Source organism: Neodiprion lecontei, chromosome 5 (assembly GCF_021901455.1).
Source record: "Neodiprion lecontei isolate iyNeoLeco1 chromosome 5, iyNeoLeco1.1, whole genome shotgun sequence".
Taxonomy (NCBI): domain Eukaryota; kingdom Metazoa; phylum Arthropoda; class Insecta; order Hymenoptera; family Diprionidae; genus Neodiprion; species Neodiprion lecontei.
The window spans coordinates 453,132-479,917 of NC_060264.1; the positions used below are offsets into that span (position 1 = coordinate 453,132).

The 26,786-nt window shown below is 46.4% G+C and overlaps 1 protein-coding gene across 15 annotated transcripts in view; it reads left to right on the forward strand.

Annotated features, from left to right (window-relative positions):
• LOC107222160 (RNA-binding protein Musashi homolog Rbp6) overlaps nt 1-26,786 on the forward strand; it is a 411,438-nt gene that overhangs the window by 125,490 nt on the left and 259,162 nt on the right. For all 15 annotated transcript variants that reach the window (XR_006904484.1, XR_006904485.1, XM_015661398.2 and 12 more), the window contains exon 3: nt 19,623-19,704. Coding sequence is in view for 13 of the 15 variants with exons in the window: in XM_015661398.2 (XP_015516884.2) it covers nt 19,623-19,704 (82 nt within the window). In the remaining 2 variants the exon portion in view is untranslated. The remainder of the gene's footprint in view (nt 1-19,622; nt 19,705-26,786) is intronic.

Consider the following 26,786-nt stretch of genomic DNA (forward strand, 5'->3'; position numbering starts at 1 on the left):
CATTTGAAGTCACGCACTCAGTAGCCACGTGACCATATCCACTCGCAGTAATTTCGAGTCACAAAGTCTCCGAGTCAAGTGTCACGGTTGCAACTGTCATGTCGTTACCGAACCGCATGTATGGTAATACCGAAACTTCAGACTGATCGTCAAGATGTATAATAAGTGGGCCGACCACCTCCGTCCCTCGACGCTTTATTCAAACATTCACTCAGCTAGCCTTGGGGCCCTGACCGAGTTGGTCTAGGACTCCGGAGTCTCTGATTAGAGGTACCTCGAATTCTAACGTTATTACCAATATTTGGTGCAACTAGACGCAGCCGAGTATCAAAGCCACGGGAGGAGTGAGTCAGCAGCTGCCGGTGCTCATCTCCGAGGCAAAGGGTCGTGGCCTCTGGGCTGCTCGAGGTACTTAACGCCGTTTCGGTAACATAGTCTTAATTACTGTTCCGCCCCTGCGTCCGTACCGAGGAGGTGAATCTCCTGGAGGGGATTCCGGAGGACTCCCTTCGCAGCGGTAGATGATAATTAAAGCACCGCACTGAGAGGCCTCTCCTCAGCTCGGAAATTCCGAGATTGTCAAAAGGCCGGTAGACCAGATAGTATGATATTGACGGGGCGGGGTGGAGCTGTGAAAAACGGTTCCGGCTCATTCCCCTTTATCTTTCAGGGTGGACTGAGGTCCCGCCGGCGGAGGGTCGGATTATCGTATAAAGTATAAACTGACTGCAAGTGACATTTCGACGACGTCGTCCCTGCCATGCCTGCAGACAAAATATCCCGTAAACCGTCGCGTTCCCCCTTTATAAATTCTAAGGATGGCGCAGAGGGGCTCCGTTCTTCCTTCTTTCGGTGTAAGGTATACTATACGTGCACAAGGGTTCTCCACCCCTTCCCTACCTCCCTGTCGCTCGTAGACGTCAGCAGTTTCCAGGGGTTCCGGGACAATTGACACTCGAGGGGTGGCCGTGTCTCTCTTCCTCCTTACCACCCTTCGGTAGGGGTGGCCGATGGTCGCTCGCCACTCCGTGTGCCGCCATGGTGCTTATCCTGCACTAGACAGAGAGGATTTCCCGCCCATTGTCTGACGTTATTGTTATTGATGATACCGAGATTAGGGGGTTGCTGGATGAATTAGAAGTGTCTCCGGAGCGGATGGCCCGGGGATCCGACTAATGTTCTGCCTTGGCCGGATAAAGTACTGATTAGATTCCGCCGGCTGATACCTTAAATCGAAGAACGCTTCATTAGAACCGGGGTTGAATGGCGAGCGGACTCCGTCGGCCTGTCGATCATTCCCTGCCACCTCCGACTGCGGTTATTCTTCTCTCGTTGCCTTCTACCCGTAGGTATAGGTCATTAACTACTCCTTGGAAAGGATCTCTGACTTGGGTGTAAGCTACACCAAAGTTTATAACGAGGTGGTTGTTGTCTTCGCAATTATATAGCTGGTGGCTAGATTCTCTGCGATGCATTTCTACTTTGGACTTTGGCTGATGCTACTGCTGCCTTCGCGTTTATTGACAAGTTAACCCCCGCTTCTAACTGCAGTTTTCGAATAAAGAACCGAGGAAGAGAAGCTCGAGTCGATTTCGCTAAGCGGGAAATTTTGTGGCCGTGGAGATAGAATGACGATCAATTAGTTCGTGCAGTCGAACCGCGACGACCTTTTTCTCAAATGTTACAAGTTCTCGCTCAAAACTAAAGGGGTTTTTACGAGCTATGAATGGCGCTGAAAATAAGTACATGTATGGTGGGGAAAGGAACGGGCCAGATCCAGTGACGTCCCGGTTAGGATAATAACACCGAACCCGACTATTCGCCGCATGCATAATCGAACCCAAGGGTTCGTTCGAACGCCTGACGTCCAGCACGAGGAACGAGGGCAAACCGCGTTATACACAGCGTACACTGATTTATCGAAGCCACAAATTTTCGAAGAATGCATCACGCCTCTGCGCCCCACAGAAGCTCGGCCTCGCGGTAGCCAGAATTACCTATGTGATATAGGTACACGCTGCAACTGTATCGTGCATGTTAAGTCCTGGCCATAAAAATTCACATTTTCGTAGAGGGTGATTATCCAGCGATTACTTGTCTCGGATTCCCCTTAAAAGACTCGACTTTTTATCGACGTGCTGCTTTACGACCCCGTGTTATATGTATACCTGTCGCATAATTTCAGACAGTCCGGCGTCCGACTTCCTTGTCACGATTTTCGAGAATATTTATACTCGAACGGTTTATTCGTTTTTTCTCTTTCTTCGTAGCCCCTTTTTACCGGCAACATTGAAATTGAATTGTGTAAATTAATGGAATTTTTATTTTATTCATTCACGGTCCATTAGGCGACGTGCAGCTGATCGGGCAGGACAAATTCATTCAGCATTTTCTGCATTTTCACTCAATCTAGGAAAATCTTTGTTTGCCCTGCTGCGTCGTCGTTGTTTCGGAATAGCGACAAGCTTTCCACCTCGATTCTCTCGCCACGCGTTGACGCCAGGAAAAATTGGCGTTTCATTGTTTGTAGTTTTCACCCTCGTTATACTTACACACGTCACCGCTACGTTGGCACGCGTGTACGTTCTGTCACGTTCACGATTCGTACGCACGCTCGTGTGTGTAACGAAAGAGGAGGAAATCGCTGAAACGGGGCCAGTCGAATGACCCCGTTTCGTTTTTCACTTTTATTTGCAAAAGTGCAACACATGAGTTCCTTCTCTCTCTCTCTTTCCTTCTCTCGTTTGTTTCTCCATCGGTCGATTTGTTATCGATGTCAAGGGAGCAGCGGGGTTGCTCAGGCATCTCTATACTACGGATGAGGGGTGGAAGCGGAATGACGATGCAGAGTTGCAGTTTCTGGGTCACGTTGATGACGGTACGTGTTTCCAACAGAGCTCGATACTACTTCCAGGCCTTGCTCGCACTCCGTTTCGAGTAGCCCGAGGGAGTTTTACACGTGAAACGGGAATCGCGAAAAAAAGCTGAGAAACCATCACCCCGGGATTTATTCCCTCATTATTATACCTGTAGATTTTCCTCCTCTCAATCGTGCTAGGATCAGACTCGAAGATAAAACCGACACTTCCGATGACATCTGCATGCGGTGGTCTTACAGTCGTTTAATTGCCATGGCCTCTTCTGTAGAGAGAGGGTAGCAAAATACCGTTTACGATCCTTAGAAGTTGAATCCTAGTAACCAATTTCGCTGAATAGCTCTGCTGCCTTCGAGCTGATCGCAGGGGCTGCAACTCGGCGTGGATACTTTTGCAATGCCGTTTACACGCGGTAAAGCCACCCTTAAAGTTGATTAGTTGATAGCTGCGATCACGATGGTTCCTCTGCAATCTGCATACGTTATACTTTTTCACCTGGAAATATTACGTCCTTTTCGCAATTTGTATTTCGGTGCGACGGATGCTGGATGGATTTTGGTCTATCGCTTCTGTTTTCGTTCTCATTATTCCCTGGCCACTTTTACGTCATCGTATTTTTAATACCGCTATACCAATATGTATATGTGTTTACATATGCCTACCTATATACTTTCATCTTTGTACCTTCGACGAGAACACGCAGAGAGAAGAACACCCACTGGTGTCGACATTTATAAATTGCGCTATTCATTTGCGCGATGATGCAACGATGACACCCCTCGCGTTTTCTCTCTCTTCGTCGAGGGGGTGCTTTTTTCACCACTTTTTGCGTATGTGTTTTTGCTCTACACGTCCATGTACAACGTATATACTTCTCTAATGATCAAGGCACGTTGACTGCCTGGGGTATCTATATGGTGGTCCCTGTAGATCAGCGACGCGGGAATTGTTATCGCATCATTCTCGCGACGAACAGTATCGCCGTCAACGACACACAATGCGACACAGTCGCCCGTGAGGAAGGTCGTCCTCGATCACATGCTGCCGGGGTGTTTAAATGACAGTTGGTATCACTGATTCCGTCGACGAATCCTCCCCCCCCCCCCTCACCTATCTCCCCGCCGTTCTATCGATGAAACAGGTGAGGGTGGAAAACGCGAGTCGCGTCTCTCACTCCAGGCGTTTGCTAATGCGAGATGACGAGGAGAGGAAAAAACGTAAATGAAAAGGAAAAGGCGTACGGACAAAAAATAAAATCCAAAGTTAATGTATACGCAAAATGCCTGGCGGAAAAAAGGAGACACAATTAAACAAATAAATTAACTTTTTTTTTCATATAACGATACTACTTTAGGAAGGGGACAAGGCGGCGCGTGCCGATCACGTTCGCACCGTCAGATTAATAGCTTTTGATAACTTTTCGCATCCTGCCGAACGAACGGCAATGTATTGTGATAATTGAAACGCGTCGAACGTTAAAGGGGACGGAAGGGGGGGAATATATTTAATATTATATAAATTTCCTACAGCGGGCGCAAAACTGCTGATAATATTCAACAGAAGTATAACACTGCATTGCCAGGCTTAAATTACCAAGCAAGAATTATTTATCGTCAGAAAAAAGGAATGAATTATCAATCGACTTTAGTATAATCATTGTGTGGAGAATCTTCTCTGTGAAACGAATGATTTTTTCCTCTCCCAATTTATATGGATCGTCTGAAAGATTGAACAGTCATAGAAAACATTTGACATAGATACATTATTCGTGAAAACTGCGTGTCGGTCAAAATTTTCTTCAACGCAAACCAAGAAAAAAAGCAAGAAGAGAAAAAGAAGAGAATAAAAAAAAAAAAAAAAATAGAAAGAAGACTCCGGCGACGGGCCAAACGCGAAATATTTACCACGGACCGTTGGCTGGATAGCGAAAATTCCGAAAGCATCGCTGGCTTGTTTCTCGTTTCTCGTTTCTTGTTTCTCGTTTCTCGTTTCTCGTTTCTCGTTATTTCTCACTTTGGGGAGGATCCGCGCGTATAAACCGCCTTTGTACAACGTTTGAGGTTTCGCCAGGGCAAAAAGTGGTTAGCCTTGGCCAAAGTCGAAGGCATTTTCAGCGTACCTCTGCAGCCCTCGTACGCGGAGGGTGGCGGACCAGATCGATAAATTTCATTCGAAATCTCAGTTCCGACTATAGCGAGCTGCAGCAGCAAATACCCTCGTCTCTGTTTCCTCGTTTCAGACGGAATCAAGCTGCTCGTCCCGGTTTTCAAACCCGGGAGGGCTTTTCCTACGGCTTTGCCCGAACTCCTTCGACAGCTCGGAACCGGAAACTAATCGCAAGCTCGACGCGACGTCGCTGCGGCTGGCTGGGAATGAACCGTCTGGATGTGGCTTAGGCGGCCGCTGCAGATCGAAGCCACTTTGAAATCGCGGTTGCGTTTTACGTCACGCTCTGCGGAATATCTGGGTTTCGGTGTACACGACAGTTGCATTATTTCGCCCTGCCGAGGGGTGAATCGAACGGGCTTGCACTTCGTTGGTGGCTAACCGAAAACAGTTTCACCTGCGGCTTGAAGGTGAGAACTGTAAAGCGCCACAAAGGTAGAAAGAGAGAGAGGGGGGGGGGAGGGGACACTTGGCACGAGAATGATATACGAGGTGCATTTGTAACACCGCGGTCGGAGGGAATAAGGCATGACGTCGAGGTACGCCCACCGACCGTCAGCTCCAAGGGGCTTAAGCGAGATGGTTATGAGATTGTGCCTGCAGGAAAAATGAATTTCAAAGTTCCTTCGTCGCCTCGAGAAGACTAGGCGCCCGGGTGATGAACGGGCCGATTCCGACGGAGGGGTTTGGCTGAGGTTAGGAAGAAGGGAAAAGAACGGAGCTGGAACAGCGAGGAAAAAACAATGGCTGCTTTTAAGATTAAAGGATGAGATCGGGGGAGGAGGGAAAAGGGAGAGGAAGAAGACGACCGACCGCGGAAGATAAGGGGAGGAGAGGAGAAAGCAAGCTCCCTTATCGCCCTCCTCTATTGCGACAATCTAACAGAACGTGATCATTCCTTATGCCATCCTCAAAGATTCCTGATGCTCCTATTCGCCTGAAACGAAGAGAAGATCAACGAGACCGGTTCGGCCGCAAACGCGGGCCACTTCTCGCCCGAAGGATGGGGAAAGAACTTATCTCATTGTTGGCACACTGACGCGAAGAGGAGACGAAGAGGATGGGTATAAATACGCGGAGAGAAAGAGACTCGTCTTATTGTACTCTTTTCTTCTCTTCCTCATCCTCCATCCTTCACTCGGCGTGCGCTTTCGACTTCTTGTCTCCTTCTCGTGCCCCTTTACTCGTTCTTCTTCCGAATCTTCTCCGACACCTACTCCGGTGAAGGCTGCCTGTATCCTTAAGTCACTTTTGCGCTTGTCGACCCGAGTGTCTCTCGGCGAGCCTCGAGGTTGACTTTACTTGCGGCAAACCGTTACCTCGAACAATTCCACCGCTACAGTGACGCGCCGCGTCTCTCTTCGACCCCTACCCCTGCTTACAAAGTCTCGCACAGCCCTCGCTGCTACCCATTCGTAGGTACGTGACTGCCTGACTGCCTCCCTCCATGCGTGCCTGATCCTGATATACATACGTGCCAGCCGCCTACCCCTGTTATTGAATCTTAACCTAGCGAACTAATTTGCCGAAAGCACACACGCCCTTAGGCCACAATTAATGGAGCCTTGACAAGCTCCGCAATATCGCCTGGCTTTGAACCCTTCGGGAACGCGGCGCTCGATTCCAAGCTCTGCTTCCAGCTGCTGTTGGTGTAACGTTCAGCGAGTCCTCCGTGCCAATTGGAAGCAAAAGTTGGAAAACGAAAATTCAAGTGGATCAGTTTTACTGGACTTTACCGACAACCTTACAGAAAAGACTTGAATCGACTCTGAAGTAGTTGCAAATGTTGCCTACAGCATGTTTGGAACACGTGCAGTGGGAATTCAGGGCCCTGCAGGCAGGTAGTTCGAAGGTTTGACGACAGTGCGCCAATTCCCCCGCGCAATTATCGCCCCGGGAAGCTGAATACCGGGTTCCAATTAACGCGGCCTGCTGCAGTACCTGCAGCGGCGAAAGGCGTGGACCGGAGGAGGAAGTCGACTTCATCCTGCATCCTGGATGAACGATCGTTGACGATGACGGAGACCAGAGCCGATGCAAATTAGATTTTGTCCCTTACACACTCGGGGAAGCGAAGCTTAATGCAAGACCACGGGCTCTTCGGATATATGCAGTGTCGTTGCACGAGAGTGGAAGAAAGAGAGAAGCGAAGCGGTATCGACGTCGAACTTATGCTGGCTTAATCCGTTGTATCAGCCTCTGATACTGGAAACGTCGCTATCGAAATACTTCGTATTACTTATGATACGAATCGAATTCAATCTCCCGTTCAAACTCCGGATTTTTCCTGCAACCAGCTGCGTAGGCCAAGTTTTTAGCCCGATCGGTATTGAGTTTAGGGGCACGACGCTGTCGCTGACCTTTCACCGATTCGGGTCATCGGACCAGGCTGAAACACCACGGTGCCGGATTTAGCCCGGGGAATTCGGTCCAAACAAAACCGAAATAAACGCTAATCACAGCGGTCCTAATCAGCGGGTTCTCATCTCTGTATAAATTAAAACCGGCGAAATATGCTTGTATAATAAGAAAACTACTACGAAGCCGGTGAATATGTAGCGACGGAAGAGAAGATTCGGGGAAGTTCATCACTTCCGATTTTTCAGAATTGATGAAAAAATCCCGGAGGTGTCACAAGAAAATTCAGCTGGTTTTCGGGAATGGGTAACGAGGATAGTGAGGGGGCACAGGCGCAGTAGCGACTTCGGAACCCCGGGACCCAGAAATATATGGGTCGGAGGTGAAAGGTAGACCCCGCAGGATATATGCCGAAAGGTTTTCGCGGATATTTCAGGCGTCTGTCGAAGGAGGCAGACGGGCGGCATCCCTTCCTTATTTCGTGCATCTCGCGCGTAACGTATCACGTATCCAATCGGGAAAATTGGCTGCAAATTCCCCACGGAATATTCCGTTAGCAACAACAACAATTCTCAGACCGTTGATGGGCGAAGGAAAAGGAAAGGAGGAAGGGGAAGCGGTGCTACCACTGCTACTGGCACTGCCAGTGTATAGATCGATAGAAATTTTCTTGAATAATGCATCATCGTGAACGAGCGCACACACTAGCGTTCGCGATTTACATTTGTATCTATATCAAGAGAGAGAGGGTGAGAGCAGTGCTGGAGCACGGCACGGATGAATACCTGTGAGACGATGGACTGGGAAGAGAATTCGAATACTCTTAAACCTTCTTTACCATGAATCGATTATCATCGAAGGGTGACTGTTCGTTCCCGATCTGCTTATATAATGGGTTAGATAGGATCCGCAGAACCGCGGACTATCATATTTTCACCCGGTAGGTGAAATATTTTGGTCAGGATAGTGTCTAGGTACAATAATTATATACCAAAGATAGAATGTATTTTCTAAGCCAAACTTGAACGATAACAGGATTTAATCGAATCACGATGAAATAAATGCGTAAGAAAATTGAAATGTTTGATGAAAGCGTCACCGTTTTGTTCAAAACCCTTATTCTATCTATTTTCGTGCGCGTTTTTTCAAAAGGGTTGAACGTGGGCAACCATTCCTTCATACTGAGTGCAGTGAATTTGTCACATGTCCTGAGTACATGCGAGGGGGTTATCCATGCATCTCCACGAAGGTCTCGACTTGGGCCGCTTTTCTGTCTTATGGCTCGTAGCTGAGCGAACTTGCCCCTCAGACCCTGGTTATACTATTCTAAAACTACTCGACAATTGTCGGTACAGGACAAGACGGAGAGACAGTTTTATTCCGGTAGTTGCGATCGGTCGCAGACCCATGCGATTTTGTCCCGAGTTTTTAGAAAGGCGTTTGTGAGTCGGAACGGTAAGAATCTTCCGATGCAGCAGCAGTAGGAATAAGCCTCAAATTGAGCACCGCTTTGGCTGCAATTGAACGGGCGGGAATGAGAACGGGATCAGTTTGGTGGTGGTCGAATCTGTGTGACCCGTCGCACATTCACAGACGGATAGACACGCCGTTGATTCATTCGTCTGTGTGTCTGCGTGCGAGGATGGATGCTGCGACCCGCGAGTAGAAGAACCGCTCGGACTCGGTTTGGCTCCAAGGCCCCACCAAGTGGCTAATTATACGGAGTCTATGTTTGGCACTCATAATCTGGACTGTCCGTCCCCCTTCTTCTTCGCTCTTCTCGCTCGCCGATGTGACGATGCAACGCAACTCCGGTGCTGTTATCTTCCCCGATCACCAACACACGCCGGTATAACGCTGGCTGAATTGAATTCTGTATACCATCGCTCGCGTCATCAATATATTCAATAAGGCATTGAGCCGATCGGGTTAACCCGGGTCAAGTGAAACATCTACGTTTCTCTCGCTACTACGAAGCATTGTGATATTTCGTTATTTATTCAAGAAGCTTTTGCCCCTGATCCGTACAAGCTATCACGGGCAGAAAACGCGGCTCGTTTCGCACATAGCCTTTATACCGTATACGTGTGTGTCGTATATACATATACAGTATACTCTATCAGAGTGAAATCGGATCGGATTCGTAAACTTAGACTGGATACACTGTTAAATTTTTCATCACTTCGGAAGTCGCGGCTTTGTTAATGCAAGCCCCGAGCCGTCGAACCTTCAGACGTATATTGGATTGAATTATTAAATTCAATTTTTCGAGCTTCTCTGAAATTATTTGCAATATGAAACGGTCTTGTGTAGAAAGTCGCGGTGCTGTTACGACGCTGCTGCTGCAGGCACTCGTTACACGCCAGCCTTTACTTCCACACGCCTTCTGCTGCTGATCATAGTTCATGTACAGGGCATCCAGCTTGTTATACTTCACGAGGTTCGCTCGGGTAAAACGGGTTGTAAAGAACGCGGTGCGGTCGGAATACATGATTCCGTGTTACGTTGGAATGATCACTGCGCCATAGTTAACCAGATAAATTAATTAAAGATATACAGTGTCCGTGTAACTAGGCCAATCAGGAACGCGACTCGCGACGTAGTCGAGCCACTACGCAGACATTCTCCTTCTTCCCATCTAACTCCAGAGATACTTTGCGAATCATGCAGGAATTCCTTGAGCTCGGTGACACTTCGTTCTACAGTTGCTATCAGCCCTGACTAAAACGCTATCTATCTGTCTATCTGTTTGTCTGTCGGGCGAGAACAAAGGACACCCTACTCGTTTAGGAACCCATTTGTAAATCAGAGTTTCTCTTCAAATGGAATTGTAATTTTTCGATCGTTTTGTCCCACTCTTTCACCATCTTCCCCACTTCTTCTTCGTCTTTTTATTTTTCTTCTTTTTCTTATTCTCATACCTTCTTTTGTTATTTTCCCTTCTTCATTCCACTCTGTTTTGCATCGGCGATTGGTTCCCGTCGAGCTTCTGTACGTACTTACTCCTTCAGCGGCGCTTAATCCGTACCTGCTCGTAATGAGGGGAGTTAAAGCAATCTGCGATTGAGGTGCGGCGGTGCGGGAGGGGTGGAAAAACGGGCGGCGAATACAGCTGGGGCTGAACGCTTATGGACTGGGGAGATGAGGAGCGCCGAGGGTGCACAGCGGTCGGACAGAGAAGAGGGAAGAGGCCATTCTTGTTACTCTTGGCGACATCTTTAATTCATCGGATGCGGATTGTGGCCTGAATCTTGAATGAGCCTCTATTCCAGGTCCTTGAGCGATCTGTAACTATCCGACTCTGAACCGATGAGAGACCTCCCGTACCCCTCCTATCCACTTCCTCTCCTCTCCGCTCACCTCTCACTCCGGTAATAGTGTTCCAACGCCGGTTGCAGGGTGAGTGGATCGCTTATTCGCCCCCGCGAAATATCATCACCCCGCTCACACCTACGTGGCGTCCATCGGACACCGCTGCCAGTCTGGAAAGCAAACCCCCGGGATTTTTGCGAAAACGTCTGATGTGCCCTCCCCCGACGTTTCCACGGTGTCGGTGCGGCTTGTACCGAGTTGACAGTAGCGCCGAGCCTACCTGGCCGGCTGCCAGGCTCACTTCCTGGGCCGTACGGGTGGCCCCCGCGATTCGCGCCCCCTTCCACCCTTTCGCCTTTCGCGCCCCTCCACCGCGTACCGCGAGTCTCCGCATTGCAGCTACACACGGGGGCCACACCGTGTCTAATGACGGCGATCCGGGAGCCGCGCGCCGGTTTTGAATTTTTTATTCATTTTTATTTTCGTTGCTCTTCTTCGTCTCCTTCCTTCTTTCTTTCCTTCTCCTAAATTCTCTCCTACCGAGTCTTGGAACTCATTTTCACTCTTACACCGAGCCGGGTCAAACAGCCTTCGCTTAACGACCGGGCACTTCCGTCGGCTATACACCAGCTGCGGACTTCAGTCGCGTAGCGGATTTAACCCCGCTGAGAATTTCACTGGCTCGTGTGCGGGCCGAGCTTTTGTCTCTGAACGCTGCTCACTCCCCCTTCGGGACAATAAAAACGACGCGCAGAAGCTCCGCCGCTGCTGCTGCTGCTGGGTGACGCGAGATTACAGGATTTTCTTCCCTGATCTAGGAATACGGCCACATAGTAACTCCATTATATGTACGTGCCTGTGTGTTCTTGATGAATATACATAGTCATCGTTCGCTGTCAGGCTAGCTGTCTCCCTTTGTCATTCTTGTAAAACAAACAAACGCCCAGGCGTGTGAACAAGCTTTTTAACTCCCCATTTTTCACCACCTTATCGCGTGATTATTGTTTCGGTTGTGTATCTCCTCACGTGGATCTGAGTGTTTGTTCACATTCGGCGTTTACGACGGGAATTTACGCGAAGATGGCTGCCTACACCCTGCAATATCGACGATCCTACGCTAGATGTACATATCAAGTATACCCATACAACTTTCTATCGAGATTTGAATTTGATCATAGATTACAAGTATGACTTACGACCGTACCGAGTAATGTACTTCCTACCGTGACAGATAATATGAAATGTAGGTATGAAAATAATGTTTGTATAGTTTACCAGGTTTTTTTAGGTACACGGGGATCGGTATCCACTTGAATATGTGCATTTGCAGGGCATGTATGTATGCATGAAGATGAAGAATAAGTCTGGGAGTGGGAAATTTTCAGCATGTTTACCGTAAATTTACAATATGTAAATTATCACCGCTGACTCGGTTGTCACTGGTCATAAAACACAGCGCGAATATATAGAGTGCGCAAAACTCTCGAGGAATCCATGCAGTGCTGCATCGCACTGCGCTGCGGGATCGGCGCAGGTGCAGCGTGGAGAAGAGAGCTTTTTCAGGGTATTTCAAACCAAGCACGCAGTCTGTGCATTTAACCGCGGCGCGAGATCACTGCGAGAGATGCCAGACAAAAGGCCGTAAAACGGCCATCGGCTAAGACTCGATATTTTTTTTTTCTAGTGTTTATTTTTATTTTTGCTTTTCTTTTCTCCTTTCTCCTTTTTGAGATTCTAACGTCTCCGAAATAGACTGGCACGTGACTCCGGTTCGCGCGTAGGAACTTGCTTTCCGAATCGGTGTCTGCTGCAGGATATATGCAGAACGCGTGCAACTCTACGTAATGCTCGTTTCATTATTTTACAACTGCTCGTTAACGCCAGGATTTGGCGATTCAACCTGTCTTGTGAATTTCTATCTTTTTATACTCGCTCCCTTCTTTGTTTGTTGGTTTTTATTTTGTTTTGATTTTTTTTGATACATAAACCATAGACTTTACAGAGATAAACGCTGAGCGGATTGTAAAGTCGAAGTTTAGCGTCTACTTTATATCCTACGTAGGGTTTAAAGATAGTACAGTAGGTTCAGTTTCAATGCAATAACAAACCCTACTTTGACGCTAAAAATGTTCGAAATTTCCCGACTCGCCAAGTTTAGGCTCAAAGTAGGGTCCGTTTAGAACCTTCTTTAACCCTCCAGAAGTGTGGTTAAACCTGCTTGTTTGAAACCCTCCTTCACCGCTCACAATCCTACCCCGCTGATAAAGATCCATCGATTCTGATTAATTATGATTATACAATTATATAGTAAATAAATAGTAATAGTAAATATACAATTTAAACATGTGAAAACAAATAAAAATCCTAATAAATAAGAATTGTTGAATACTTAATTTTCAAATGCTGATAAAACTTATCAAAATTATGTCGAAATAGTACTTTAATTATTCATTGCGAACACTTGAATATCGCTGCAATAATATATCTGTAGAGAAAGAGTTACTGGTCCATCGGAGCAGCTGTAGATTGAATAGCGTCAAAATAGGTTTAATCGTCTACCGAGAGCGTCAAAGTAGGATTTCCTACTTTAATTTTCCAGAGTTGGAGGTTTAATGTAGGGTTTGTTCGTAAATTTTACGAGTTGGAGGGTCTCAATGTGTGATTGCCAGGATCAGTTCCCTTCAAACTAGGGTTATATATGAACCTTAGCAGGGTGAAATGTAGACGCTGAATTTCGACTTGGGTTTCGTGAGGGGGTAAAAACAGTTTTTAAACCCGCGTGTCGCATAAACAAGTCTATCTTTCATTTGGAAGCTACGCGAGAAGCTTGATAGAAACGAGAAAAAGGATGGAGAAAAGTTTTCGAATTAAACATCGACGATGAAGGAAGAAAATTACGGAAACGAAACTAATTTATAGAAGACACGGGACCCGTGGACCCTGCAACGGCTTTCTGGTCGAATATAACGTACGCCATGGCATGCGATCCGAGCATTAATAAAGATGACGTGTCCTTTTATACACGTAAGTCACTACCGTCCTTAGCCGAGCTTCCGGCGGGCCTTCAGCCCTTAAAAAATGACGTCTTTCCCGCGGAGTTTGTCCTTATAATAATAATCCTCCCCCAAACCGCCGCCCCTAAACCACGTCTTGACGCACCACTCATTTTAAAAGGGATTTTGTACTTGCCCGTTTTTCTTCTCCTCTTCTTCGTCTTCTTCTACTTCTTTCTCTGCGTTTCGCTCTACAACGTCTCAAATAATACGTCACGTGCTACACACTTGAATCTGATCACCGGGGGTCGGGTTATATTCCGTTATTCTGTAAACGGGATCGTTCTCCGTCAATCGGTTCGAATACTTTTACACCAATTGACGACTCCGAAATCTCCGTTTCATCGTTCTGCAATAACACGACTGATTTCAATTCAACCCTGTACGTATAACATATAACCTGGGCCGGCCTTTCCCGTGAGCTTTTCGCGAAGCCCTGCAGTCGATCAGAGCTCTGCAAATCGTTTCTCAAATAAAGCGCCCCCTGAATTACCGTAGTGTGATAAAAATGTGGAACCGTCCGTGTCGCATATCCTGCAGGCTTTCCACGAGAATTACTATATTCCTCTTTCTACGACCGCTGTACCATGCCGCAGGCGTTGGCCAATCCCCATTATAGATTTATGTGTATCTCTCGAACGGTGAATATTCGCCCCGCAAACGCCGGGCTTCGCGAGCTGTTTTTCCGTTCGGCTGGGGCTCGCCTAACTTCCGCGGGCACTACTCACACCCTGGCAGCCCGGCGCAACTACTCCCGGCATCCCCCAGCCGGGAAAGAGGGGGAGAACCGCCGGCAGAAGATCCAAGGGTGTTCATTGAAACGAACGGTCCTTCAACCAGTCCACCCTCTCCCTCTCTCTTTCTCTCTCTCGTCCCAGGCTTCCGTCTTCCTTTTTTCCATCTGCATTTTCACTACGCATCCACTATCCTCGCTTGACCTCGGGATTATGCATCCTTTGGCAAAGGATGCGGCTCTTCTCGCTACGATTGGGGTATCGTTTGAATAAACGAAAAGTAACGATAGGTCGGCAGCTATGCGGAAAACTGGGATTCGGCACTCTTTCCAAAGATCCTTGTAGGTAGGTCGACCCCTCCGATTTTGATCTAGTTCATATATGTTGTAGTGCATCGAAAAGGGGTGAAAACGACCCATAAAGATGGGCACCCAACGAGGTGGTTTCTCAGTTTTAAATAGAAGCGCTTGATGTATTTGAATGAAACCAACATTGTAGTGTTTCTATCGACGAATGAATTCAGATAAAAGAATGTACGTGTCTCTTAGTTTTCGATGCATTGCAACATATATGAAACAGATCAAAATCGGAGATATCGATCTATCTGGGGTTTCTTGATAGTCTTTTTGCACCTTTTCACAGAGAGAGAATATATTTAATTTCAGGTTATTTTCAGGTATAGTTAAAACAGGATCTCGGTGTCGCCTCTTCTCATGCAACTCGCGAAATAGCATCAGAGTCGGTTGAACTTTGACGAGATGAGTGAATTATACTCACATTCATCGCGGCCAGAATTATAGCTGATACGTTTCAAAGCGGAGCTCGACATTTGCGCGAAGGGTACAAGTCAAAATGCCATTCCGCTCCTATTCTCCCTGTCAATCCAATTATTATTACCGCCGTCAAATAGTTCTGATATTCAGCGAGCACTTCATCCCGCTTTCCTCGTTCACATGAAAACTGGGTTCATCGATTTATCTTCTCACACCTCCACCCGTCGACTCATTACAGCTGAAAAAAGATAAAAAGAAAAAAAAAGGATAGAAACCTAACAACGGATTGGTCGATCAAATAGCTTTAATAATTTCAAGCTATTGAATACGACGGCCAAAGCTGTAGTGTAGGGTGATGAATGAAACGGAGAGAAGAGAAGAGAGTAAGAAAACAGGCCTTTTCCCCGTGCGAAATTCAAATTCAAGGCTAATTTAAAGAGGAGCCAGACGGAAAGCCGTACAAGCCGGGCGACCATGGTGCGGAGGAGTCTTTCTCCTCTTTAATTTGTCTCGGAGTACGGATTGATGGGGGCAATTTTGCCATTCCCCGTTACACTTTTAAATGTCCCGCCGAAATTTACCGGCATTACTTCCTTAATTGTTCCCCCTCGCTTGACTTATTCCCTCAAGCTGACGTCGCGTCTTGACTCGTCGTTGTCGTCGTCGTCGTCGTCTTGCTCAGTCCCCCCTGAAAAATTCTTTTCTCCACGTTTATTCTCTCGGAATTTTATCATCTTCTCTTCCGCTACCCCGTTTTTCTTTTTCTTTTATTTATATTCTCCTATTCCGGGCTTTCCGTATTTTCACCCCACGTCCGTTTTCTCTTTTCTTTCTTTTTTTTCCCTCTCTTCCTCTTTTCTCTTACCCCTTCTCGTCGAGATCTTTGGAAACCGTCTGTTGTACAGCAAGCAGCAGCAACAAGTCCGCGCCAAATTGTCTCTCTCTCTCTTTCTCAAATGTCAATGTATTACGACTCATACATGTATGTTCCTTGTATGATTAGATCATTAGTTAACTAGGTTTGTAGTACCACCCTGATAGCATGTGTTCTTCAATAAGCATAGATTTAATTTAATTTAAATGTTCCTCACTTTGTTACATGTTTCTGTTTTTTACGTTCTATCGAGAGTTCAACATTGTAATGTATTGTTGTCCTTAGGGGGTACCTTGCCCCAGGACATTCTGAATAAACGCTTCTCTCTCTCTCTCTCTCTCTCTCTCTCTCTCTCTCTCTCTCTCTCTCTCTCTCCCCCTCCCTCCCTCCCTACCTCCCTCCCTCCCTCCCTCCCTCACTCCCTCCCTCCCTCCCTCTCAGGAGAGTGGACTGCAGATAAGTGGTTTAGTTCCCGGGGTTGGAAGTGGAATTGTCAACGGGTGTCTCGCGCCTTGCGCCGGTGGAATCGCATCGCGCTTGTCGCGAAGACAATAGTAGAGGTAATTATAATAATTAGTCAGTGGTTACGGGGGGTGGAATTGGTGCACACACTTACACTCATACCGAGTCTTGCAGTGCGTTCAGCAGCGGCACGCGACCGATCGTAATCCTTGATTAAGAGGCGACGGTGGAATTATTTTTACCCCCTTTACATTCAAGCAGCTGTTTCCCCGATCCCCGAGGTATTTAACAAAAACGACGCCAAATTCTCGGATTACGCTTAATGATTACTGGAATTTCCTCGGCCACGATCGAGCATCGGATATGTTTTACGCTCTCTCGTCTGGTTCGTGACACGTGGCGTTTCGGCGAGTTGGCGGTGATTTTTCGCCTCTTAATCCGTCCGTCACGACGATCAGAGGTAAAATATTGTCTAATTTCCATTCATCGTGTGGATAGAAAAAAAACAAAAGGAAATAAAATAATAAAAAATTTCACCATCGGTTTTTGTTCTTGCGAAATATGAGCGGTACCCTTCGTACTTGGCGTTCGGGGGTTGGGGGTTGATTTATGAAGGGTTGTCTTGCGGCTCGGCGAGACGAGCTGCCGCGGCCTGTAACATAGTGTAACCAATCTAGCCGTCGCCTCATTCCGCCCTCCTTTTCCACGCACCCCTTCATCACCCCTTGCTTATTGGACAAGAGCCAGAACGGCCGCATTCCCCAGTTGTACTTCACACCCTCTCGGCCATCTAATTATACCCTGTTTTATACCCCGTGATGTGTACTTCGCGACGATCGAGTCGAGATATTTTTCGTCTTGGGTGATATCCAACCCTCTCCCGTATTTTCGCTTTTCCTTTTCTCCTTTGAATTTTTCGTGCAATCGATTCTGCCCGAGGACAGAGAAAAAGAGAAAGGGAAAGAGAGAGAGGGAGCTTTCAAATTTTGCCCAAGTACATCGTAGGCCTGTTGCTCCGCTTTTGATCGACCATGGATGGCATGGTTTAGAAGGGTTGCCAAAAATTGACAGCCGTCGATTCGAGTTGGATTGAATTTGGAATATTGTGGAATACTTTAGGACGGGCTTGACAGCCAAGCGGGCATTTAAGCACGGGTATACACGTGGGGGTTTCAGCATTACCTACTTTAACGTGTGTCGTCGACCTGTTTCCTGCTTGCAGTAATCCGTTCGTGACGGCGTGCGTGAAACGCGCATCGCTAACCAAGCTTTGGCTTTGGTAAGCGGGTAGGCGGGGGTGCAGGGTTGATCTCTGTGAAATTTAATTACTCGTTGTAAACACGCGAAAGAGAAAATAATCCGCTTATGGTAAAGCGGGGGAGGATTAGCGTGCAGCGAGGGTGAAGTTTACGGATTTTTAATCACCGTTAGAGAGTCTCTGCTGCACTCTGCATACCTTTACACATTGTCGTATATACCTCCATTGCTTGTCGCGTGATTAGCCGTAAACAGAGGAAGATTCTTCTCACCGCTTGTTTTATCGAACACGCATAATCAGTTGTGTGAAATCTGCCTTCCGAACTTGGGCGTAACGTAATGATGATGACGTTGGTAACGTTACTTTTACGATGCGTGTTTAGGAAAAATGGCTACTTTGCACTCTTAGGAATGTTCGAAATTTAGTAAACCATGACAAACAAAAAGTAATCTTATTTTGAAAAGACAACTCCTTGAAAGTCATTCTAAAATTGAGAATTGATGGGTTATTTCCTGATGTTTCGTTTCGTTACGTTACGTTACTAATTTCAGCCTCATGCAACGTATACCTACATCGATTTATCGACCTATCGAATATTCATCCCTACTTCTCAAGTATTCACGATACTTTTATACGAGCGTTCAAATTAATAGGACAGACTTGGCTAACTTTAGAGCTTGATTCTTGGCTATAAATCTCGGCGCGTTCTCGACGAACCCCCTTTTCCACCGTCACCACCCTAAGTGCTGTGAGCTTTTAGGTGCCGCGTTTGCTTACTTGGGAGCGACAGCGAAGGTGGGGAAGAAGGTCGAACCACTCGAGCCAAACTTCGCCCTTCAACGGCGACCCGAGTTATCGTTCTTTGACGATGTCACCGATGAGGATCACCGACAGGATCTAATGACTCTGAGCGAATCGGTCCGCCTTCGGAACCTATTGCGCCGGCTGAGCACGATTCGAAAGTTTCTTTCCCACGTGCAGTGTCAACGATGCAGAAATACACACCGCGAAGATGATACCAGAGCCTGACCACGAAGTGCAGGAAGCTCCGGAGACGCCAAACCTGCTCGGTGGATCTCAAGTCCCGCTTATATATTTATACTCGGCTCTTTGTCGTGGCAGGTTTGCGGTCGCGTCGAGAATAGAAAAGAGATAAATAGAGGAAAAGAGCGCTCGACGGAACAAACTACACTTACAAGTGTTGAAAACTTAATATCACCTAGTCCGAGTGAGAGGCAAAGGGTGTATTTGTGGAAGGGCAGTTTGTTCGGGAGAAAACTGTTATCTCGGGTATTAGGGAAAGTTGAGACGATAGCGAAGAACGAGGCAGGTTGCAGTTGCACTGCAGGCTTATTTCTGCTGCCATGCAACTTGGCCTGACGGCGATGGGAAAAATAAAGTTTTAATTCGGTTTTGAACAGAGCTGGTTGAAGCGCTCGCTTCTGGACGTGCCCGGCAATTATCAAAGTTTCGGTAATCGGGAGAATCAGGGATAGAGAAGCTGCAGCCCCCACCCCTATCCGTTCCTCCCCCATTCTTGCCCCCGAAATCGTTCGCGTGCGCCGAAACTCGAGCCTTCTTCATTTCTCGAGCAAACTCCATTCTCCGAGCTTTTATAGTCCCGCTTTACGAGCTCAAGATCCGCGGGCCAATATTTGCCGAAACCAGCCGTACCTATTCCAGCTGCTTTCTTTTTTATTATTCTTCCTTCTCAAGACTCTATTTTAATAGGTATTCCTTTTCACGACTGTTTCAGAGAGCCTCAGAGAGTACTTCACCAAGTATGGGGAAATCACGGAAGTGATGGTCATGAAAGATCCCACCACCAGACGATCAAGGTGAGTGTCCTGCAAAGAAATTCAATCCTAATACCAGTCAGCGAGCTGCAATATGGATCTCATTGTTAGAAATTCTTCCTAGGAGCCAAAGGCGACTAAAGGCAGGATTGCAGGAGGGAGCTACAGCTTGGACCATCTAAAATCATACCTATTACGTGCCGTGCCGCCATTTTGTTATTAATTTTAATGCAAGAATTCTAAAATGTTTTTGAAACTACAAATAACAAAGCCCTCAAACTCAAATTGCTCCGAGTATTTTCATTTTCTTTGAAAAAAAAAAAACTCACAAAAATAGGTATGATTTCAGACCGTCCATGCTGTATCCCCCCTTAAGGCCCACGGGGCTCCGTAAGAAAATGATTTCACCATAGCTTCTCCCTCGTTCGCGCATCTGCTAAATCATGCGCAAAATCCCCTCGACGGGCCGGATGTCGTAGATTCGCCATTACTCCGTTCCTCGGCGGTCTTCTTCGCCCATAAATATCCCGGAGCGTATACGTCTGGCGACTTTGGTGCAGCGTTCGCGCGCCTGCAGAACGATCCCCAGTGTCCATTATTTCTCGGTCCTATCGCCCCGCGGCTTTGCGCCTGCAGGCTCCAAGCTCCAAGCTGCAAGCGGCACCGCGATTCGCGTACCTACACATAAACCCGGCGGAGATCAGGGCGTCGGGCCTTATCTCTTCCTCTTTGTCTCCACCCCCGCTTTGTCATATCACCATGCAGGCGGATGCCGCTGAAATTCATTTCCGCGAATCGGCGAGTGAGCGTGCGGTTCACATCGTATTCCAGTTTGAGAATCGGGAAATTTAAAGCCTTGGGCTTCGCTTTATGCTCGCATAGCGTTGAAACTGTGCGGGGAGGGTCGGTCGGCTCTTGGCGACCAACTTTGACAAATTATTCTTCGCTTTTACACAGCGTGTGTAGATGGTACATACCAACCTAGGTATAACACAACCTGTACGTTGTGTACGTAGAATAGGAAGAGGCAAACGGTGCTGTAATAAGTGACAATCAACGTTTAATTAAACACCGTAATTAATCATCCTCAACGCTTTCTCTACTTCGTTTCTATTATAATACGTCGTTCTTTGTATAATCGGATTCTGCTTCTTTTTTTCAACGGAAAGCTGACAACAAAGTACTCTAGGTATAGGTATAATGGTGACGGTGGAGGGGGACAAACAGGTGAAGTTAAATCACTTAGGGGACAATCTCGCAATTTCTGTATCGGCATCGGATAAGCCGCCACGTAACGCGTTGTGTACTATATGTATATATATGTATATATATATGTACAAGAATGTACATGTATATAATCCAGCGGCGTCGATTCTCTGTCTCTTTTGCTGGCATTTTTAGCTCCACTGACCTTTGGCTCGTCAATCATTCCTGACCGCGGTCGTAACCCTGCGTCGCTTCTCCGAGAACAGTTCAAAGGCTGAACGCGTGTTTCTCTTATACTTGGGATAAAAAATAAAAAACAAAATAACAAAAGAAAAGGAAATCACCCAGAGATTTCCAGTATCACCGCATATGCTTGGAGTAAGCGATGATTCGTTAGAATCATTTTTTACTGGAATTGTATCGAACTGATCCGTTTTTGAAGCACAAAGCTTTCCGGAAGCCGCCGCTTTATCCTCCGGCCTGTATAATCCTGTCCCAACCGAACTCCGAAAAGTGGGGAATGTCGCATCAGCGCACGGAGAGAGTGGATCTGAGCGATTGTCCTATCACGTGGTGTAATTAATTCGATTATTAATTACCGCGGCGTGTCTCCGGAGACCGAGGATCAGACCTTATTGGGGTGTTCGTACCTGACAAAAGTAGATACGCGAGGATTTGGATTTCACATCTACCGGTTGTTGGCTTCAGACGCGACGCAACCCTGACACTGAGTTATGGCTCTCGGTTTAACGTTCATCCCAGAGTTATATCCGCGGTGTTGTAATAATCGCCAAGTTCCGTATTTAGGCGGTGTATATGTGATTATCAAACTTGCTGTATAAATTACTGATCCAGATCGTCGGAGAACACGAAATGGGGAATTCTTTTTTTTTTCCACTTGCAGGTATTTTTCATCAGAGACGGTATTTCGAGTTCGCTGAACCGGATCGCGCCTCGCATAATCCTGTGAGCGATTTCTACAACGTGTCGGAGTGCGAAACGGCGTGTATTAATATTTAACGTTTTGATGCATCGATATTACATATACGTACATGCTCGGGGAATTCCGTAAATACCCGTCACTCGCTAGTTCCCGTTATATGTATAACCCGGCCGAACTCATTTCGACCAGATGTGAAATATTTTCATTCCACGTTGTAGCCACGCACGCGTCTAGCCTGTTTATTTTTCTAGACCAATATGTACGTACCGCCTGTCTCGTCCGACATCGTGCATGGCTTTGATGCGACTAAATCGATTAAACCAAACCCTGCCTGCGTGGGGCTGAACGATGAATTTTTGTTCTTCTCTTCTTTGTTTCAAATTCGCGAAAAGAGGGATACTCGAGAGGCGGACGAACGACGAATGGAAGGGACAACTCGACAATTTCAACTCTGATCATTATGTCACTTATCGATTCGGAAGGGATTAAACAAGCCTTAGGATCGCCAACCTTTTTTCACCTTCAAATTTAGGGATGGAGAGGCACTCTCTTTAAGGGGTTACATGTACCTGAGATGACTAAGACTAGGGTTATGTTTAAGAATTTTTTTGGTGTATAACACTGAATTTTATTAAACCACCATTATATATCTTTTAAAGTATGACGTTTCATGTATATTGTATGAAAAATTTCAAACGGTAACAAAAGTTACGGGGGTTTTCCTGGGACGTGTTTTAGTTGATAAATTTTGCGGTATCGGACGCGCCTCCGCTATTTTTTATCTAAAAAAAAAAAATTTTTTTCAAAAGTAGATACATAAAACTAGTACTTATCGAGCCGAAATTTAAAAATTTAATTTTTTCGGATCATGGCAGTCTCTGGAATAAAACAGGCGACTTTTTGCCTCAAAATTATTCAGTACTTGCGATGATAAAAAAAAAAAGCTGTGCCGGGTGTCAAAAAAAAACGACTCGACAAGTACAAGATTATTGTGTGAAATATAACTGCGAAACTAGATCCCGATCGGTCCAGTTTTGAGTACAGTTTACATTGACATTGAAATAACTAGTTTTTTTCAAACTTACCTGAAATCGTTGGTTCCTGGGTCATATGACGGGTCTATCTGAGATATTAAGGCTTCCAGTACATTTTTATTTTTTGCTGCGTCAACCTCATTCTTCCTTCTTTTGATGTCCGTGTCGCTGCTCACTCGTTCCGTTACAAAACGTCATAACTTTGTCATTACTGCGAATTTCTTTATAAATTTTCAGACACTCAAAAGATAGTGATTTCGAATGAGCACCTTTTTTAAAAATCTATGTTTTTTTTTCACCTACCCAGGTACGTGTAACCTCTTAAACCGAGGCAAACTTGCAACTCGTGGCAGCAGCTACGTAACAAGGCGAATTGCATAACGCAACAAAGTCTTCGAGTTCTCGGTAGTAAGGACTTGTAATTGTTTTCAGGGTGGAGAATGCGCAGGGAATGGCAAGGAAGGGGTAGGTTGAAGTCGACCGCTTTGATTGAGTTGGCTTCTCTTCCACTTAATAAGCCAGTATGAATAGGCCGTGGCTGTTGCTTCTGCTTTGTAACCGCGAGGAAGTGGGCGACTATAACAAGGGGTTGGAGTCGGACTTCTCTTATAGCTACCTGGCTGCAAACTTGTTTCGTACAATCGTTCTTATTCGTCATTGTTGCCGTTGCAGGCACGTTGGTGAATATAAAGGAATAATAATTCGAACCGCCTTTCTCGCTTCCAGCACTCTCCAATTAATTAACCAGGAATAACAATTTTGCATTGCATTAAACATGCGATAATTTAGTGTTAAACTATTTTCGCGACTCTCCTCTTCGAGTCGCAATTCCGCAGCTCCATGACTCGGGACGATCTTGCTCATAGTCAACCCCAATCCAATTAACGCGAAGATTTACAATCCGATGAATTTACTGGCCTGGATGAAGTCTGAGGTTTGGGGAAGAACGGTACTGGTTAACTTTGACAAACTGACAAGGTAAACTGCTTTGACGTTGTTGCTGTTGTTCCTTTACCGAAAGTCTTGTGTTTCTTCGGTTGTTGAAAACGCGTGATAATATACACCTTGCGGGAAAGTCCCGCTTCGACAAAATGATCGTCCAACTTATCTGCAGAAGCTGCGCGTTAAAGGGGATCGATCACTCTACGGGTGTTTCATTTAACTTTGAACAGTTACTGGTCACGCGGTGAACGTTAGCGAATAAACAAAGATTACATTTTCTTTGGAAAATGGTAAATTATATTTCTCTGAAACACCCTAGTGATCACTGACCATTCGTAGATAAACTTAACCTGAATCACATCGTCTTTCTCGAGAAGGTGCATAACAGATCTTGGAAGGCCGTAAAGGAGGGAATTTTGCGGAATACCTTCGGTGATCCCAGTTGTATCTCATATCTGCCACGCGTGGCGCGGCGGGATTTGCCGGTGTATCCTACGTCGAGCAGCGGCAGCGGCGCGAGGAAGGGTGTAGGGTATAAGGGCGAACCGAGGGCGACCCTGCGGGTTGTAAATTAATGGTCGGCCCGTGGCGCTGGGGTGAGCCGAGTGGTTCGGCGTAAGGGTTCCGCTTGATCTATGGGCAGCGTGTGTGCCGGGTCAAACGGGGCTCGCCGGTGATACGGGGTCGCCCCACCCCCACCCCTTCTCCCCACCACCACCACCATCCGGGGAAAACCACCCGTCCACCCCGGCCGGACGGTTCCACTCTTTGACCCCGATAGCGAAGCCCGTTCGCGATAATTGACCGTTCGCTACCCAAGGGGCGGGTTGGGGGTGCAGGGTCACCGAAAGAAAACGCTCGTCAGTAGCGCCGCCGACGCCACGCGCCCTCCGGCGCCCCATGCCTGTCGATGAATAATGGCAATCGTAAGGAACCGAGTTGGCCGCCTTATCACCCGATAAATTCCACTTTCCCCCTTCTTAACAACCGCCAACCGTTTCGCGTCTTTATATAGGTGAGTACCTACGTATAGCAGGACCTTGGCCTGGGTGCAGATGTAATTATCGCTCAGGCCGTAAAGTTTCACCCAATTCTCAACCCCCGAAAAGTTTTAGATACCGCCGCTGCGCCGAACCGGTTCGCGAATCACGACAGATTTACCGACGTGCTCCGACTAGAATATCGCCAACAATCTATGGACGACTTCAGTCCACTTGTAAAATTGTAGAATTTATATTCATCGATTGATTCTATTGTAATTTAGGAACTAACAGTCGATTAAAAGCAGTGTAGGTATGTCAACTGTAAACGAGATTTGGGTAAAATTTTGGTGTCTTATTGTAAGGATATTGAAAAACGGCTGTAGCTGTCGATTCTTCTTCTCTCGTAGTGCAGGTTATTCTATCTTGGTGGAAGAATATGGAATCGAGTAATAATTTTTGGTTAGAATTAATTTTAAGCTGAAGGTAGTGCATACAATGCACGAGTAGTGAACTAGCTTATGAATACAAGAATAACTCTAAAATGACTCCGTGAATATTGAAGCAATTTTCGTGGAACTTTATTATGTATACTCAGTTCCTCGTTTCATCCGGTATATTAATACCCCCCCCCAAACCTCTCTCTCTTTCGCCTTGCTATTATTTGTCTTCCCGTAACCTCCTATTTTAATTAGTATTTCTATTCTTGTTCGTTAGCCTTTTCCTTATTTCCATATTATTCTCTAAAACTCTATTCATATTTGTACTATTACTTTTATTTTACGTTATTTTTATCAAGTTCATTTTTATTTATTTTCACACTCTTTCTATTTCTATTTTTTAAATTTATTTCCATCTTCAAGTTCTTTTTATTAATCGACTCCAATCTATATACTTTCTAATTTTATTTTTGGTTTCATTTTTGCTGTCCTCACTTCTATTATGCTATTTTACTCTGTTATCTGTATTTAGTCATTTTTGTTTTTGCGCATTGAATCATCTCTGCATCACACTGTTTATCGCCTCGTGGCTCATACGAGCTAAGGTATAATTTATTAAATGTCAATCAATGATTCAATCAATCAATCTATCTCTCTCTTTCTCCCCGGGTTCTGTATACCTAATAACTTCGCCTGCACAGTGAGACGTAGACCTCTTGTTCCGAGGGTAAAACAATGAGGAATGAGAGAAAGGGGGGTGGTAAAAAAGCAGGGAAAACAGAAAACATGACTCTTTCAGAGTTTCGCTGTATTATACGTGAAACTGGAGTCTTGCTTCTCTCAACGGGAAGTTCGCTACACGTGAATCTCCTTCTTGGTCGGACTCGGAATAGTTTCTGCAGAGCCCCATTCAGCGTGGCGTGGTTACTCCTCTGCCTCTGGAGAGTGTATGCAGGGTGCTGGGAGAGGAAGCGCGGGGTTCGAGGGGTGCAAACCGAATAGGCTCGCTGCTAGATAGCTCGAAAGGTTGAGTAATTTATCAGGGTGTCTGAAAGGTGTGGGTTACGGCCTGCCGGAGGTGGCGAAGCACCCACCGCCGCCACGGCCGCCACCCTCTAACCACCACCGCGGTGTAACGCGCGATAGTATCTTCGCACCGGGTGGTCCTGGGGTCCGAGGAGGGTGAGCCACCCTCGCGTGGATGCCACCCCCGGAGCTACTCGGTCGCAAGCGATCCGTGCATGCGGTGCCGCGGGTTTTTAATTCGCCCCGATTTCACTACGCCGACTTCAATTCCGCCGGACGGCTGTTTCTACCCTGATGTTTTTTTTTTGTTGCCTTCCGGCTTCTTCCCTTTGATACGGATCATTCGACCTACCTAAGAGTGTGGAGAAATATGCAGGTCGTTTCCACCCCGCCTCACGTAGCTTTCAAATCCCGGAAATTTTGATATGCGAGTTTGCAATATGTTCGAAATGCTGGCCAAACTGATCAGCTGGAATAATTTGACTGGAGATATTCTCCTTGTGTTGTATGTAGATGGGTGATCTAGCTATCGACCCAAACATTTCTTGTTCGA